This window comes from Squalius cephalus (assembly GCF_949319135.1).
Source record: "Squalius cephalus genome assembly, chromosome: 25".
NCBI lineage: Eukaryota > Metazoa > Chordata > Actinopteri > Cypriniformes > Leuciscidae > Squalius > Squalius cephalus.
The window spans coordinates 27,596,573-27,613,648 of NC_137146.1; the positions used below are offsets into that span (position 1 = coordinate 27,596,573).

At 40.3% G+C, this 17,076-nt stretch overlaps 1 protein-coding gene across 2 annotated transcripts in view; it reads left to right on the forward strand.

Annotated features, from left to right (window-relative positions):
- The window catches only part of fars2 (phenylalanyl-tRNA synthetase 2, mitochondrial), a 154,219-nt gene that overhangs the window by 58,434 nt on the left and 78,709 nt on the right, over nt 1-17,076 (forward strand). For both annotated transcript variants that reach the window (XM_079863721.1, XM_079863720.1), the window contains 2 exons: nt 1,882-2,044; nt 2,129-2,260. In XM_079863721.1, coding sequence (XP_079719847.1) covers nt 1,882-2,044; nt 2,129-2,260 — 295 coding nt within the window. The remainder of the gene's footprint in view (nt 1-1,881; nt 2,045-2,128; nt 2,261-17,076) is intronic.

Below are 17,076 nucleotides of genomic sequence, written 5' to 3' on the forward strand. Positions count from 1 at the left end.
AGTTTCTAAATCTGATTCATCAGTGCATATGTAAAAAAAAGAAAGAAAAATAATCAAAATATCATAACTGGGTCTTCCGGTGAAATGATTGACTGTCAGTGAAATCTTGCAGTTGACTGTGTTTAAGTGGACTAAATGATTGGAGAAGTCTGGCTTACATCACTTTCAGATCTGCTTCCATCCAATGAACAACCGATGCACTGAACCAAGCTCCCGTCCTTCATTTCTTCTTTCTCTATAATCCGTTTCACATGGACATACGCCATATGGAAGAAAAGATGTTTACATTAAAATATTCAATACTATTGTAAATAACTATAAAACATTAACATAATAATATTAATACTACTACTACCATTTCATCCCGACTTCAAAATAATTTAAACGTTTACATAAAAATATTCAATACTTTTGTAAATAAAACAGTAAAAGTGTATCAAATGATAAATTAATATACATATTAATAAGTATTATAATCAAGGCTTGACATTAACACCCATCAAATGCGGGTGAATTTCAGTAGTGGCGTGTAACACAGTCACTCGCAGTATTGTAAAAAATATCAATTTTTCGATACATATCGATACTGAAATATCTGAAACGCTTCCAATACTCATTTTCCGCTGAATAGATACTTCTCTCCGCCAGCGAGTTACACACAAACCCGCCTCTCCTCACTCACTCGTTTCATTTGCTCCGCATGAATATTGTTGCTGTTACAGGGCTTGGGATTGTGCATACTGCGCACAATTTTAAATAACCCAAAGTGTGCGCACATAAAGCCGTCTCCCAGACTAAATTGAGTTGAATTGCTTATTGCACTTAAACAGTCAAATACACACAATATAATGTCAAAATGCCAGTCTTGGCGAGCTTTCACGTAAACACAGTCAGTTACGTTTGAAGTGAACATAAACAGTTGAGAAAGAAAATGCATGTGTAACAGTATAATGGATCTGTGTGTCGGGTCTTAAAGTGACAGCAGCCTAATATTCCTGCTGCAATATTATGAGATAATATTAAAAGTATCTATTTGGCAGTTTTTCCCCAAGGTATCGATGTCAAAATTCTGGCTAGTAACTTTGGAAATCCACTAGCCACAGTGGCTGGTGAGCAAAAAAGTTGATGTCAAGCCCTGTTTATTATAATAAAATAACTATAATGCTAAAAAAAACATTAAAATAATATTAATAAATATTACTACTAGCCAGTCGAGTTAAAAAATATCATTGTATGGTTTCATTGAACATTCCACTGCATTTTAAGACATGAATTGAATTCAGCGTTCAATTATTTGTCAATTTGAAGAGTTATGTATGCATATATTTTATTTATTTATTCTATAATTATTAATGCATTGATAATGAATGCACTGATAATTAAAATGGTATAATTTCTGAGCAACTGAAACAGAATTGCGAAAATGATTCCCTGTGTCAATCAGTCACGTGATTGGTTGAGCCGCTGTTGCTTGGTGCGTTTCCCGAAACCAACTATGGTCGCCAGTTCCATCATTACCAACACAATTCAACTGAACTTGCGACCATAGTTGGCTAACGATCCTTTTGGGAAGCGCACCACTGGTCGGGATGATCAAAGAAACTGAGCGATGTTTTGAAAGCACCCACAGTGTTCACTTTCTGTCAAGGTAAACTAAAATGTCTTACTCCCAGTTGTCGAAAGAAAGTATTTAAACATTTTAAAATGACAAACTTGAACATTCAAAGCTTTTCCAGAAGCCTTTGCCTATCCATGTAGAATTTAAAGCATCCAGACTGTAATAAATAGGTTTGAGGACAGATGTCAGAGAAGTCATGATGAAATCTTAACGTAATCTCTCTGGATACGCACACTTGTTTTCACCCTTCCTCTCTCTATCAGCTGTTTGCTCGAGTGGAGAATGGTGAAGACCTGTGTTTGTTTGAGAGCGCTGGCCGCCGCACGCCTCAGAAACAGCAAACACACACGCTGGAGGCCGTCAAACTTGTGGAGTTCGATCTGAAACAGGCACTCACGCGCCTCATGCGACACCTTTTTGGGGAAGGTAGGAATCCTGTGATGTTCTCACTTTATTTTCCCTCGCTCTCTCTGTCCAGCTCTCCTCCATCTGTCTGTCTCTGTCTTGCAGATTTGGAGATCCGCTGGGTGGACTGCTACTTTCCTTTCACACACCCCTCCTTCGAGATGGAGGTGCGCTTCCAGGGCGACTGGTTGGAGGTGCTGGGATGTGGGGTGATGGAGCAGGAACTGGTCCGCTCAGGTTCGGAAACACACCCAACACTCACTCACGCTTTAAACAAGCTATAACCATTTTCAGTTAGAACTGCTGATTTGAGGTGACTCGTTTTCGTTTGGGATTCGTTTTACAAGGGTAGATGGAGTAATGTAATTTTACCACAGGACGTCTGTAATATTAATGGCCAGTTCGCACGGGATAAGAGATCTCAGTAAAACTAGCAGAAGTGAGAGGGGTAACTCTAGCGCACAGGCGTCACCCTCCTGTCGTCATGTGTGTATTACGTTGTTTCCTGATATCACGTGCACAAACACATATAACCTATATTTATGTATATAAAACAGTTATGTCCGGTCGAACGATGTATTAATTAACTTCAGATTGGTTTATGTTGGTAATAGGCTCTTATCTAATGCTAAAAGATGTTTCGTGCCTCTAACAAGTGCTTTCGATCTTCTCTCTGATCTGAATGTGGAAAACACTTGAGTTTTGCCACAGACTCGTTCCAGCGTCTAGAACGCAACTGATGCTTTTTCAAGCGCCTCCATTCTTGAAAACCCGTGGAAAACTACTTTTAAACAGGAAATGATGGAATATACGTACATATTTACAGCTGGTCTATTCGCATGGGATTAGTATTACCTGAAGTCATTTTTCCGGACCTTTTTACAGAAGGTAAAAGTCGGCGTAATCTTTATTGACATTATTCGTAATGATCACTGAGATGCACATTCAGATGGGACTAAAATCACAGAGAAGCTCTGGTAATCATTACTTTACCCCACCTCTCCATGTTAAACTAGTCCCGTCCGAAGAGGGCTATAGACGTCAAACAGAAAGTTCAACAGTATGCAAATTAGCAGTGAGACGATACAGCAACCACCAATGAGAGTACAGATAGGGGAGTTCGGACATGATTCGTCTTGTGATTACGCTTAATACAGCAATTGTGTAGAATTGTGCAGCAACTGCGCCGTCAGGCTTCATCCTGAGTCAAATGAAACGGCTCAGATTACCGATCCCAAACACGAGCACTAGGGCCTGCGCTGTGAGAGTGTATACTGTGCAACGCTAGACATGTTACCGTATTGATAGATATTTTTGCAGGGTTGTCTGTAGGCAAAACTGTTTTAAGTTATTTAAACGTGAGATTGATACAGAAGCCCATTTTCTCAACATAAGAAAAAAATCATGCTTCGGTAAATCATAACTATGACATAAATAATCATAATCATGGCATAAAAAGTAAAATGAGATATTAAGATATATTTATGAGATATAAAGGGGACATTGACGTACTAAGTCATAATTATGAAATAGTCAAAATTATTAGATAAAAAGTCAGAATTATGACAAAAAGTTGTTGAGTTGTCATAATTCTTCTTTTCACTCTTAATTTAAATCTTTTTAATCTCATAACTATGACTTAATCAATTTCAGTTTTTATGTCATGATAATGACTTTTTATGCAAGTAAATATAAAATAAATATAAACTTATAATTATGATTTTTTTTGTGGCAGAAATAGGCTTTCATATGTTGAAGTAAAACTGTGAAGTATTGCAAAAATACAGAGTGGGACGCATCCCAATCAAGTCTGAGGAAGAACTTGGTTTTTAGAATTTAGACTCGCAACTATTTGTGTTATAACATTAGATGTCTGGTGAATAATCTTATCTTTTGCTCTATGTCCACCAAGTCCATTACCATGTGTTTTTTTTTTTACATATGGTTTTCTAGCAAAACAACTACATCATAACATGCTTTCACCATTATATAAGATTATTAAAGGTCCTTAATATAGCATGTAAAGCACGCTAAAGCTTGAGTCTGTTGCTCTAGTGCACAAAATGCCACACACATTTCCCCTCATCTCTATGCGTACAGTACAGCGGCCACACCTTTGAGCCAGAGAAAGGCGTTCTGCCTCTGCCAGTAGATGGCGCTGTTGTGCAGTGTTGTGTGAGGCATCCAGCCCTGATGAAGTGGATGGGATAGTCCCACGACACAGGGAGATCCAAGCTCTCAGTAAGGGGGAGGGGAAGGACATGCGTGACTGCAGAGACATGTTTACCTCCCTCGGGTTGGTCCCAGTATGACCACTCCTCCTCCTCCACTGGCCCAGTCATCTCACTCCTCACTGCCACTTAATTCTTCAATCTCATCTGCTCTCTTCATCGATCCTGTGTGTGTTAAACAGCACACACTCCCCCGCCGTCTGCATGTGGAACATGTAACAGCCAATTAACAACAGTGCCACTCAACAGCGAGCGATGGCTGCTTCCTCACTGCTCTGTTAACGTTAGGATCTTACACTCTACACGTGTGACTTTATCAGTATTCCCTGGTCAAGGAAGAGTCATGTTGCCTGGCATTTACAATTAAGATCCATCCTTTTCTGAGAAGAGATTTACACTTCCTTTTTCTGGCTTTTCCTTTTTGCCATTTTTAATAATACATTTTTAGTTATTTAGCATGGTGATTTACTAACAATTATTTATAATTATTAGGAATTGATCAAAAGTGACAAAGACATTTCTAATTTTATTTTTCAAATAAATGATGTTCTTTCTATTCTTCAAAAAATCTTAAGAAATGTTTTTATCATGGTTTCCACATAAACCATTTTCAACATTGATAATAATCAGAATAATTTCTTGAGCGTCAAATCATCATATTGGAATTATCATGTGACACTGAAGATTGGAGTAATTAGAAAAAAATTTCAGCTTTGATCACAGGAATAAATCACAGTAGAAAATAGATATTTTACATTGAAATAAAATGTCACAATATCATTGTTTTATCCGTATGTAGCCTTGATGAGTTGGATGATTTCCCATATTTCATATCATCCGCCGTTACTTGTTTGGTCACACACAGATATAAATGAATATACCCCCAAATTCTGATTAATACAGGCATTTGTTGGATGTTTTATTCAGATTGTTTTGTAATCAGAATGTTTTCCTAATGGGATTATTGCTGTGGAAAACGTGTACATATATTTAGAATATGACCAAATTCCGATTAACATCGGAATATTCCCCTCTGCGTAAATGCAGTCAGTGTATTGGACAGGTGGCCGCTCCCACTGCATTTTATCTTTAGGTCCTCTTGTGTGTTCTGGCATTTTGAATCCATCAATAATTGAAAGCTTTTCTATCTGAAGGCAAGTCCTTAAGAGCTCCAGTCTCTCTCTTGCTTTATTTTTTCATTCACCAGTCCACCTTTCCCATCATCTTCTCTCTGTGAAAACACTCATGGTCAAGCGTGTGTGTGTGTGTGTGTGTCTCGTCTGTTGTGCTGGAAGGCTACTGGGCTCCTGCATTGTTTTGGCAGCTTGGAAAAATAGTGTTTCTTGTAAAGAGCTTTCTATTTATGGACCTCGCATCTTCTTAGGCAGTTTCTATCTTTCATATGGATTAAAAGAGGTCAGTTAGGATGATTGTGGACTGACTGAATGACCAAATTTAGTGGTGTACAGAGAGTTGTTTTGAAGTTATACTATTTTTTAAGGCTTCTTGTATGTATGGTCACAGCAAGGACACCTGCAATCCTGATTTGATTGGACTTTAGTAGAAGTTGGTGTCTTTCACAGTGCTGTGCCTGACACGAGTACAGATTACTGAGTGTGTGTGTCTCTTCCTGCTCTGTCTGCTTGTACTCAATCACTTGCTTTATCCTTGTGTACACCCACTCGAGTGGCAATGCATATTCACAACTGGGTAAACAAAGCCCTGGTGTCTCGAGACAGCTGTCAGCGGGCCTTGCTCTCCTCCTCGAGGCTTTTCTGCTCAGACGAATCCGCTCACGGGTGTCATTCTGGCAAACGGTGCCTTCCTGTCTAGGTTACGCCGTTTGTTTAATCAAAGTTTTCATTGTACGATTATAATGAATTTCGACAAACCCACACAATTTGTGTCTAATAAAATGGCTTATTAACTAAATATCTGTCAGAGAAGCTTCTACGGCGCAGCCTCGCACTTCCATTGAAGGCTTTAATTTATTTATTGAAATATGACAACAAAATTGGCATTTGAAGGTTTTAATTGGAAGGCATTAAAAGAATGAGTGTTTCACACTACTGAAGTGTCACTGAGTCTTTGACTGGTGTCTATTCAATGCATTGTGGATCTGGATGGAAAATAAAAAATAAAATAAAAATACTAGTTAGTAGCCATTAATTATCCATAAATTAAATTTTAACGGTGTCAGATAGTAATACCATGGTGTGACTTATTCAGTGGTTCAGTGTACATTACAGGTGTAACAATATATCGTGTCACAATATATCGCAATACAAAAATGCAACAATATGCATCATGGATGGTGACAATACACATTGTGTATAGTTCAGTGTTAGTGTTAGTGTCAGTACTACATCAAACTGCTATATATAATGTTGAATATAATTCATAATAATGCAATGGGGGAATATTTATGGTTCCTGATAATGCCAAATGTTGTTACCAGTAAAAAGTGGCCAACATTATTTTAAATAAATCTAGTCAGTGACAGAGTGCAAGCATATTCGTCTAAAATAATTCAGTATTTTCAGCTTCAGAATCATCAATATTTTTATTCTGGTGTCACTATTGTCCTGTGCATTGGGTTTCCAGCACCAAGTCCAAGCCTATTCATTTACACCCACAATTTAATAAAAATGTTTGCATTTTGACCAACATTACATTTTTGTTAACTTTTTACCATATGTCATGGAGTATCGCAATAATATCGTATTGTGAGTTTGGTATCGTGAAATGTATCGAATCGTGACATGAGGGTATCGTTACACCCCTAGTGTACATGGTACTCCATAGTACGTCCAAGAATACCACAGTACATGTTAAAAAAAAACATGGTATTCCCATGACTAAAAACCATTGTAGTATCAGGTAATTTAGTGCATAATGAGTCCTCAGACATTGTCAATATAAAATATGGTTGGAGGGGAGGGGTTAGACGGCTTAAAGGCTATAGGAAAAGTTAGTGGAACGAGTTACTACATTTCAATCAAAGATTACAAATGCAAACATGTTTTTCTTTAAAACAGGATTGTCGTCTGATTGTGTATGCACATTCATTACATTTGGCCAAATCCGTTACACTATTCCTGCGATGTATGCCATTACAACGTCCATGATGATGCCTTGATAAATGTAGTGCACTCTGTTTATCCTATATGTCAACTAATGTTGAAGCTGCGCTTTCTCCATCCAAATGTCTTATCCGTAATATATATATATATATATATATATATATATATATATATATACACTTTATATATGCGGTTTGGGGAAAACGTCTACATATGTTGTCTGAACAACCAGGCTCATTTACATTTGGTCTTGTTGCATCTTCAGAAAATGATTTGAGTGATCGTATTACTATCAAATGCATCTTGGAAGGCATTTACATTTGGTCTTTCATTATGATTTTGTTGTCAAAGCAGTAAAAATGCAACAAAGTGACCAAGTGTAACTATCCTCATTCTCCCCAGGCATCAGCGTTCACATTTCTGGAACTGCCGTGGACAACTGGCAATGACATTCAGCGCTATCAGTTGTTCATTTGGCCAAAAAGAGTGGAACTGCTGGTGTCTCAGAGTTTTTCCACAACTGCTGACAAACTGGCCCTCATCTGCATCGACTATCGTCATGCGTACGCAAACACAAACTCGCGCGCACTCAGTCTCCTCTTTGACTTCTCTCGATGTCCCAACCCTCTCCTCTCTGGACTGCAGGGATTCTGTCAAATCCTCTCCTCTGTTCTTCACTCCCCCCTCCATTCTCATTTTCACTCCTCCAACTCTCTCTTTCTGCCTTTCTTCACTGCGGCAGAGCAGTGTGGCTCCGTTGCTATAGCAACTTCTCATTCAGTCTTCTCGCACCCCCCCCTTTTTTCACACACCCATCCACACTCACACATTCCCTCTTTTCTCTTCAGAGCAGTGGTACAATAAAAAGCTGCCAGCAAGACAGCATTAAATGTGTGGCGGCCGGCGGGGGTACGGGGACGGGAGAGAACGGGTGGGGAAAAAACAGGAACGGGGTGCCCTGGGAAGTTGAAAGGTTATTTATTCGTCTCTGAGCATGACCGCCATATGCTAAGCGTGGAGTAAGTGTGCCAGAGGTGGTGTGTTTGGTTTAAGGGCGGAGCTTGACTAATGAAAGGGGAGGAGGGGTAACAGTGCGGCACCGGTTTGGTAGATCCACTTAGTTATTCATTAGAGCGCGGCGTGTAATCCCCGGACACATCAATTCTGCAATGGGCCCAGAACGGAGCCCTGTGGGACCTCGACGGGGCTGTCCGCGGCATATGGGACCCAGTGTTAATGACGGCACGCGTCAGCGGCGTGGTTGTGGTTTAGTCACGCCCCAGAGGGCGGGGGGCCCGGGGAATGTGATTAAAGCCGTGTTTGGTGACAATTAACGGCCCTTCAAGTCACCCGCCTCGGGGCCTTTGGGACGGCAGGGGAGCGGGGGCCGGCTGGTAGGTGGGAAGGGTACCAGCTGAGCTCCCTTTCTGGTTCAGGTGGCACTTTCAATCTTAGTCTTAATCCTTAATACCCCCGCCCTCCCGCACTGAATAAATCATGTGCCAGTTGTGACCGGCTCCGCTTAAAGCTCTCTCTTTCATACGCACATGTGTCTTTGGCCTCATTACAGCGCTTCTGTCAGGATGCTTCGTTTTTGACGAGCTGGCAGTTTTTTAATCAGTCAGTCAGACTCTGCTTCCTCTCCCTCACCCTTTGTCTTTCTCAGTTGCAGTGTCTTTTAGTACTTTATTGGCACGATAAATAATGTACCTTTGTATTGCAAAAGCTATCTATCTATCTATCTATCTATCTATCTATCTATCTATCTATCTATCTATCTATCTATCTATCTATCTATCTATCTATCTATCTATCTATCTGTCTGTCTGTCTGTCTGTCTGTCTGTCTGTCTGTCTGTCTATCTGTTTTTCTGTCTAAAATCTATCTATCTATCTATCTATCTATCTATCTATCTATCTGTTTTTCTGTCTAAAATCTATATATCTATCTATCTATCTATCTATATGTCTGTCTGTCTGTCTGTCTGTCTGTCTGTCTGTCTGTCTGTCTATCGATCTATCTATCTATCTGTTTTTCTGTCTAAAATCTATCTATCTATCTATCTATCTATCTATCTATCTGTCTAATCTGTCTGTCTGTCTGTCTATCTATCTATCTATCTATCTGTTTTTCTGTCTAAAATCTATCTATCTATCTATCTATCTATCTATCTATCTATCTATCAATCATTTTGTCTGTCTAAAATCTATCTATCTATCTATCTATCTATCTATCTATCTATATCTGTTTGTCTGTCTGTCTGTCTGTCTGTCTGTCTGTCTATCTGTTTTTCTGTCTAAAATCTATCTATCTATCTATCTATCTATCTATCTATCAATCATTTTGTCTGTCTAAAATCTATCTATCTATCTATCTATATATCTATCTATCTATCTATCAATCATTTTGTCTGTCTAAAATCTATCTATCTATCTATCTATCTATCTATCTATCTATCATTTTGTCTGTCTAAAATCTATCTATCTATCTGTCTGTCTGTCTGTCTATCTATCTATCTATCTATCTATCTATCTATCTGTTTTTCTGTCTAAAATCTATCTATCTATCTATCTATCTATCTATCTATCTATCTATCTATCTATCTATCTATCTATCAATCATTTTGTCTGTCTAAAATCTATCTATCTATCTATCTATCTATCTATCTATCTATCTATCTGTCTATCTATATCTGTTTTTCTGTCTAAAATCTATCTATCTATCTATCTATCTATCTATCTATCTATCTATCTATCTATCTATCTATCTATCTATCTATCATTTTGTCTGTCTAAAATCTATCTATCTATCTATCTATCTATCTATCTATCTATCTATCTATATCTGTTTGTCTGTCTGTCTATCTGTTTTTCTGTCTAAAATCTATCTATCTATCTATCTATCTATCTATCTATCTATCTATCTATCTATCTATCTATCTATCTATCTACAGGTATCAATCATTTTGTCTGTCTAAAATCTATCTATCTATCTATCTATCTATCTATCTATCTATCTATCTATCTATCTATCTATCTATCTATCTATCTATCTATCTATCTATCTATCTGTTTAACATCCATCCATCCTTCCATCCATCCACCCCTTTGCCTTCTCTTCCTCTTAAAAGGCAAACACACACTCAGTCACAGTTGTCTCCTGTACGTCTGGTCTCCGGGGTTTGTACTGTTAGTGCAAACATTTGCTTGTGCACTGTTCCATTTCAGCCATCGCACCCGAGAGAGCGGGACAAATAGAACTGGACACTTTTGCGGATAGAGTCATTAAAAGGACAAAAAGAGAAAAGAAGGCAATGAAGAAGCAGAGGGAAATGAGTGAATGAGATATACTCTGTTTCCCCTCGCTGTGTTATGCATTTCTCTGGCCTATTTTCTGAAACTAAGGCTTTGCCGTAGTGCCTAAGGCTTGCATTGTGTAATGAGGAGTAAATTACATCCCATTTAGACAAGCTCCCACAGCTGCTAGTGATATGTAGCATGTTCAATTTCAGCCGGGATAATCAAGTTCATCTCACTCGGACCGGTTGTGCGGATGTGTGTTATGTAATATGCATGTGGCTGTTTTGTATGCAACAGCTTGTGGTCACAAGAAATAGATCAGATGAAAAACACATTTTACATTTGTCAAATAACATTCATATCCTTGTTGTACTTTGGAATGGCTTATTTTAGGCATATAAAATATTTTTTTATCTTTAAATCAGCAGATACAAGTGTGTCTGCTATTTTCTGCAAACCGTGGTTTTTGGCTACTGAGGCTCATTGGAAAAAACATGCCACTACCTACATTTGTTTAAAACTCCAAAACGTACCTACACATACAATTCACTCAATGATGTGCAATGAGCAGGCGAAGTCCTCACTGTTTTTTATTTTATTGTATATATTTGTTTTATTTTTAACTCTATATAAATTCATGTTCCAGTTACACTTACTGTTGCCAGTAAAACAATTCAATATAGTTAAAGGGATAGTTCACTTTGAAATTAAATTTTGGTATGTTTTAGCTTACCTCAAGGGCATCCAAGATGTAGGTGTCTTTGTTTCCGCAGTAGTTTAAATTTTGATATGTTTAGGTCAAACCGTTCTTGTCTGTCAGTCGTATAATGCAGGTCTATGGTCACTGTCTCAAAGAGCATGCACAGAGAAGTCCAAATTAAAACAATTCCCCATCGTCCAAATTAAACAATTCCCCATCGTAAGTACACATTGATGGCCTAAGACACGAAACGAGCGGTTTGTGTGAGAAAACGAACAGTATTTATATCGTTTTTACCTCTACACAACCACGTCCAAGTGATCTGAGGGCGCGGGCGCTTCCTGGTGTGTGACGTGTGCGCGCGTTCTGTCTTAGTCTGCGCAAGCGCCGGAAAGTGTACAAGAGGTAAAAACGATATAAATACTGTTCGTGTTTCTCATCCAAGTTTTTTAAGGAAAGCACTGCTCCCTGGAGGAAAATGCCACTGAGTTCTCTGCAGTTTCCATCTGAAATGCACACTAGACTTGTAGAAGCAAGCTAAAATTGCATGGTTCAGTCAGCAAATGCATTTTAATCTTAGGTTTGCTTTCGTTTACACTATCGGTTAGGTTTATTTTCAAACGTGACACAGCATTAACCTTTTAGCGACACTTACTGAACACTTCATTTCTGAACTGCTACGATATTTACAACAGCCAACATAATAAAATACTGCCAGATTTAAGTTCCTTTGTTTCAGATGGACACGCTTTCAGTGGCACTCACTGGACATTCACTTTAAAAGTGTGTGTCACAAAACATGCAAGATGCATACAGCAATGCAATATCATAATGTAACAACAGGCACATTTATCTAATGAGCCTGGGATGGTTTTGGACGTGGACCATGGGAATATAACAGAATTCTTTGAAGAACCGTGTGAATAATATGGTACATGAAAATAGTTATCATACAAGGTTATCATGGTGTTCATGGTATTTCCAATTGAAACCCAGCTAAACAAAATGGCTGAAACTAAGATGATTAACTGGTTTCAACTCTTTTAGCTGGTCTTCCAGTCTGGCCAAGCTGTTATACACCTGATGTAACTGTTCTAGTTAGCTATAACCATTTTAGGCTGGTTTAAAATGGTCATGGATCAGAGGACACGACAGATCTTTTCATATTGTGACATGCATCCAGCTGAGACAGACTGCAACTTGATTCATTTTTTTGAAGTGTTTTGTCATTTCGATTTAAAACATATGGGCTCAAAAAGAAAAAAGAAACATATGCAGTATGCATGGATGAATTGTTTACAATAACATGAATAAGATGCATTTAGAAAAATAAATAGGGTGAATTTCCATTTAATGCAGACTCGCACTGTGTTGTTTGCGTGCATTGATCAATGTCATATGGATTATTTCATACAACTTTTATGTCCCTTTTGGAGCTTGAAAGTTTTGGACCCCATTTACTTTCATAATATGGACAAAACAGTTGAAATGTTTATCAAAATATCTTTATTTGTTTTCTGCTGAATACAGAAAAGTGATTTTGAAATAAGGATGAGTAAATGGAAGACATTATTTTTATTTTTGGGTGAATCTATTTTATGTCATAGAGAATTATCAAGCTTGTAATATGTGTAAGTGTAAAAGCAGCAATATTTTATTGCGTCTTTTGAGTGTCAAGTGATCGGTTGCGTCCCTGCACGGTTGCTATGCGTGTCTTCACGTCTGAACTCAATGCACTGTGTTGAAGTTTGTGTGTGTGTGTGTGGGAGCCTGCACATGTTAGCACAGTGAATGCACACCTGATTCAGCAGTCAATGGAGCCGATGCTGCCGGAATGACAAACAGATGTGCTGACGTGTGGCACGATGCCCACCTGAAGCCTCTTTCACCTGACGTGTGGCACGATGCCCGCCTGAAGCCTCTTTCACCTGACGTGCACGATGCCCACCTGAAGCCTCTTTCACCTGACGTGTGGCACGATGCTCACCTGAAGCCTCTTTCACCTGACGTGTGGCACGATGCTCACCTGAAGCCTCTTTCACCCGACGTGTGGCACGATGCCCACCTGAAGAGTCTTTCACCTGATGTGTGGCACGATGCCCACCTGAAGCCTCTTTCACCTGACGTGTGGCACGATGCCCACCTGAAGCCTCTTTCACCTGACGTGTGGCAAGATGCTCAGCTGAAGCCTCTTTCACCTGAGGTGTGGCACGATGCCCACCTGAAGTGTCTTTCACCTGATGTGTGGCACGATGCTCACCTGAAGCGTCTTTCACCTGATGTGTGGCACGATGCCCACCTGAAGCCTCTTTCACCCGACGTGTGGCACGATGCCCACCTGAAGCCTCTTTCACCTGACGTGTGGCACGATGCTCACCTGAAGACTCTTTCACCTGACGTGTGGCACGATGCCCACCTGAAGCCTCTTTCACCTGACCTGTGGCACGATGCCCACCTGAAGTGTCTTTCACCTGACGTGTGGCAAGATGCCCACCTGAAGCCTCTTTCACCTGACCTGTGGCACGATGCCCACCTGAAGCGTCTTTCACCTGATGTGTGGCACGATGCCCACCTGAAGCCTCTTTCACCTGACGTGTGGCACAATGCCCACCTGAAGTGTCTTTCACCTGAGGCACGATGCCCACCTGAAGCCTCTTTCACCTGACGTGTGGCACAATGCCCACCTGAAGTGTCTTTCACCTGACGTGTGGCACGATGCCCACCTGTAGCCTCTTTCACCTGACCTGTGGCACGATGCCCACCTGAAGCGTCTTTCACCTGATGTGTGGCACGATGCCCACCTGAAGCCTCTTTTACCTGACGTGTGGCACGATGCCCAGCTGAAGCCTCTTTGACCTGACGTGGCACGATGCCCATCTGAAGCCTCTTTCACCTGACGTGTGGCACGATGCCCACCTGAAACTGAAACCTCTTTCACCCGACGTGTGGCACGATGCCCACCTGAAGACTCTTTCACTTGACGTGTGGCACGATGCCCACCTGAAGCCTCTTTCACCTGAGGCATGATGCCCACCTGAAGCCTCTTTCACCTAACGTGTGGCATGATGCCCACCTGAAGCCTCTTTCACACGACGTGTGGCACGATGCCCACCTGAAGTGTCTTTCACCTGACGTGTGGCATGATGCCCACCTGAAGCCTCTTTCACCTGACCTGTGGCACGATGCCCACCTGAAACTGAAACCTCTTTCACCTGACGTGTGGCACGATGCCCACCTGAAGACTCTTTCACTTGACGTGTGGCACGATGCCCACCTGAAGCCTCTTTCACCTGAGGCACGATGCCCACCTGAAGCCTCTTTCACCTAACGTGTGGCACGATGCCCACCTGAAACTGAAACCTCTTTCACTTGACGTGTGGCACAATGCCCACCTGAAGACTCTTTCACCTGACGTGTGGCACGATGCCCACCTGAAGCCTCTTTGACCTGAGGCACGATGCCCACCTGAAGCCTCTTTCACCTGACGTGTGGCACGATGCCCACCTGAAGACTCTTTCACTTGACGTGTGGCACGATGCCCACCTGAAGCCTCTTTCACCTGATGCACGATGCCCACCTGAAGCCTCTTTCACCTGACGTGTGGCATGATGCCCACCTGAAACCTCTTTCACCTGACGTGTGGCACGATTCCCACCTGAAGTGTCTTTCACCTGACGTGTGGCACGATGCCCACCTGAAACCTCTTTCACCTGACCTGTGGCACGATGCCCACCTGAAGTGTCTTTCACCTGATGTGTGGCACGATGCCCACCTGAAGCCTCTTTCACCCGACGTGTGGCACGATGCCCACCTGAAGCCTCTTTCAGCTGACGTGTGGCACGATGCCCACCTGAAGCCTCTTTCACCTGAGGCACGATGCCCACCTGAAGCCTCTTTCACCTGACGTGTGGCACGATGCCCACCTGAAACTGAAACCTCTTTCACCTGACGTGTGGCACGATGCCCACCTGAAGACTCTTTCACTTGACGTGTGGCACGATGCCCACCTGAAGCCTCTTTCACCTGACGTGTGGCACGATGCTCACACACTATAGTTAGAAGAATATCATGCCTTAAGGTCATATGCATGTGCTCATTTAGCTCAAGGTCATTCAAGTCTTGATTATTGAATTACTTCTTTATGGTAATTTGTGAGTTATTTTATTATAGTTTAAGTTTCACGTAATGGACTTTCAAATTCCATGGGAAACTTTTGTCAATAAGCAAAGGCCTGGGATGTTTCGTTTTGTTTTTTTGTTTTTATTCGTTTTGTTTTGTTTTGTGTTGTTGTTGTTGTTGTTGTTGTTGTTGTTTTCTTTTTCATCTCTTCTGATTTGTGTTTTTTGTTGTGTTGTTTTCTTTTCTTTTTTATTTCTTTTGATTTGTTTTGTCTTGTCTTGTCTTGTCTTGTGTTGTTTGTTGTTTTCTTTTCTTTTTTCTTTTGATTAGTTTTTTTGTTTTATTTTGTTTAATTTTTCATTTCTTTTGATTTATGTTTTGTTTTGTCTTGAGTTGTGTTTTGTTGTTTTCTTTTCTTTTCTTTTTCATTTATTTTGATATGTTTTGTTTTGTCTTGTGTTTTGTTGTTTTATTTTTCATTTCTTTTGATTTGTTGTTTTCCTCTTTTTCATTTCTCATGATTTCTCATGTATTCTCAATGTTTAGTGTCTTTGGTTTTAGGTGTAGTGACTTAGAAAATGCTTTTATCCTTAGCATCTTATACATGTGTTACTCGAACCAGCCCCCTGAAGCAACCCTGGGTTAAATGGCTCTTGGCTTGCGGGGATCAAGCCAGAAATCTTCCGGTTAGGTGAACCCGTAGGCTTTAGCTGTCATGCCACACCACACTGTGAGGAAACCACTGCTCCTTGTCTGTGGTTAGAGAAAAAAAAACTCATTACTATTGTAGATGTTCTGGGGATCCATGTGATAATTAGCCTCTGCGTGTAATTGCATAATTGTGTGTGTCAGTTCACTGGGGCACCGCAGAAACCACAGGTTTATTTTTTTTCTGAGTGATGCCAAGTGGAAAGGTTTTCGGTAAAGCCTCATAGTTTTGGGACTAGGTTCAGCTAGTAAGCTTGTTTGTACATTTGAGCTTCTAAAGGGGTTCTATTATGCTTTTGTACATGTTCAACTTTCTTTAGTGTGTAATGTTGCATGAAAGCATGAAAAAGCTCTGCAAAGTCCCTCCAGCGGGAGTTATTCTCTATATTAGTGTCACTTGTTCCCTGAAACGCCTCCATTGTAGTCTTGAGTTTTCTTCCGGAAATGAACACGTCACAATATTCCTCATTTAAATAATTTATTATGCAGAATAAAGGGGCGGGGCCTGGATGAGAAACTGGTGGTTATGGCGGGACATTTCCCAAATGGAGGGCCTTCATAGACACTTCAAACATCTCTGCATCTTCAAGTAAATATTGTACCATTGTGGATAGAGGCAGTAACCACAGAATCTATTGTGCCAAATGTCCCATTTAAGGCCATTTTTGCTCATCTTCCCATATGCTTCCGAACTTACTGATTGCTGCTTTCAACTGCAGTAATTTGATTGTTTGATGGAGAATTTGTAGACTATCTCTTTGAGAACATTTCTGAATGAATAATGTATGAATTAGATGAATATATATGACTGTAGGAAGGCATTTGTTGGTTCTTTAACTATTGCACTCTGCGTTTGATTGTTTGTATCATTGTTTCACTCTCACTCTGCTATATAATTATAACAGCCATTGAT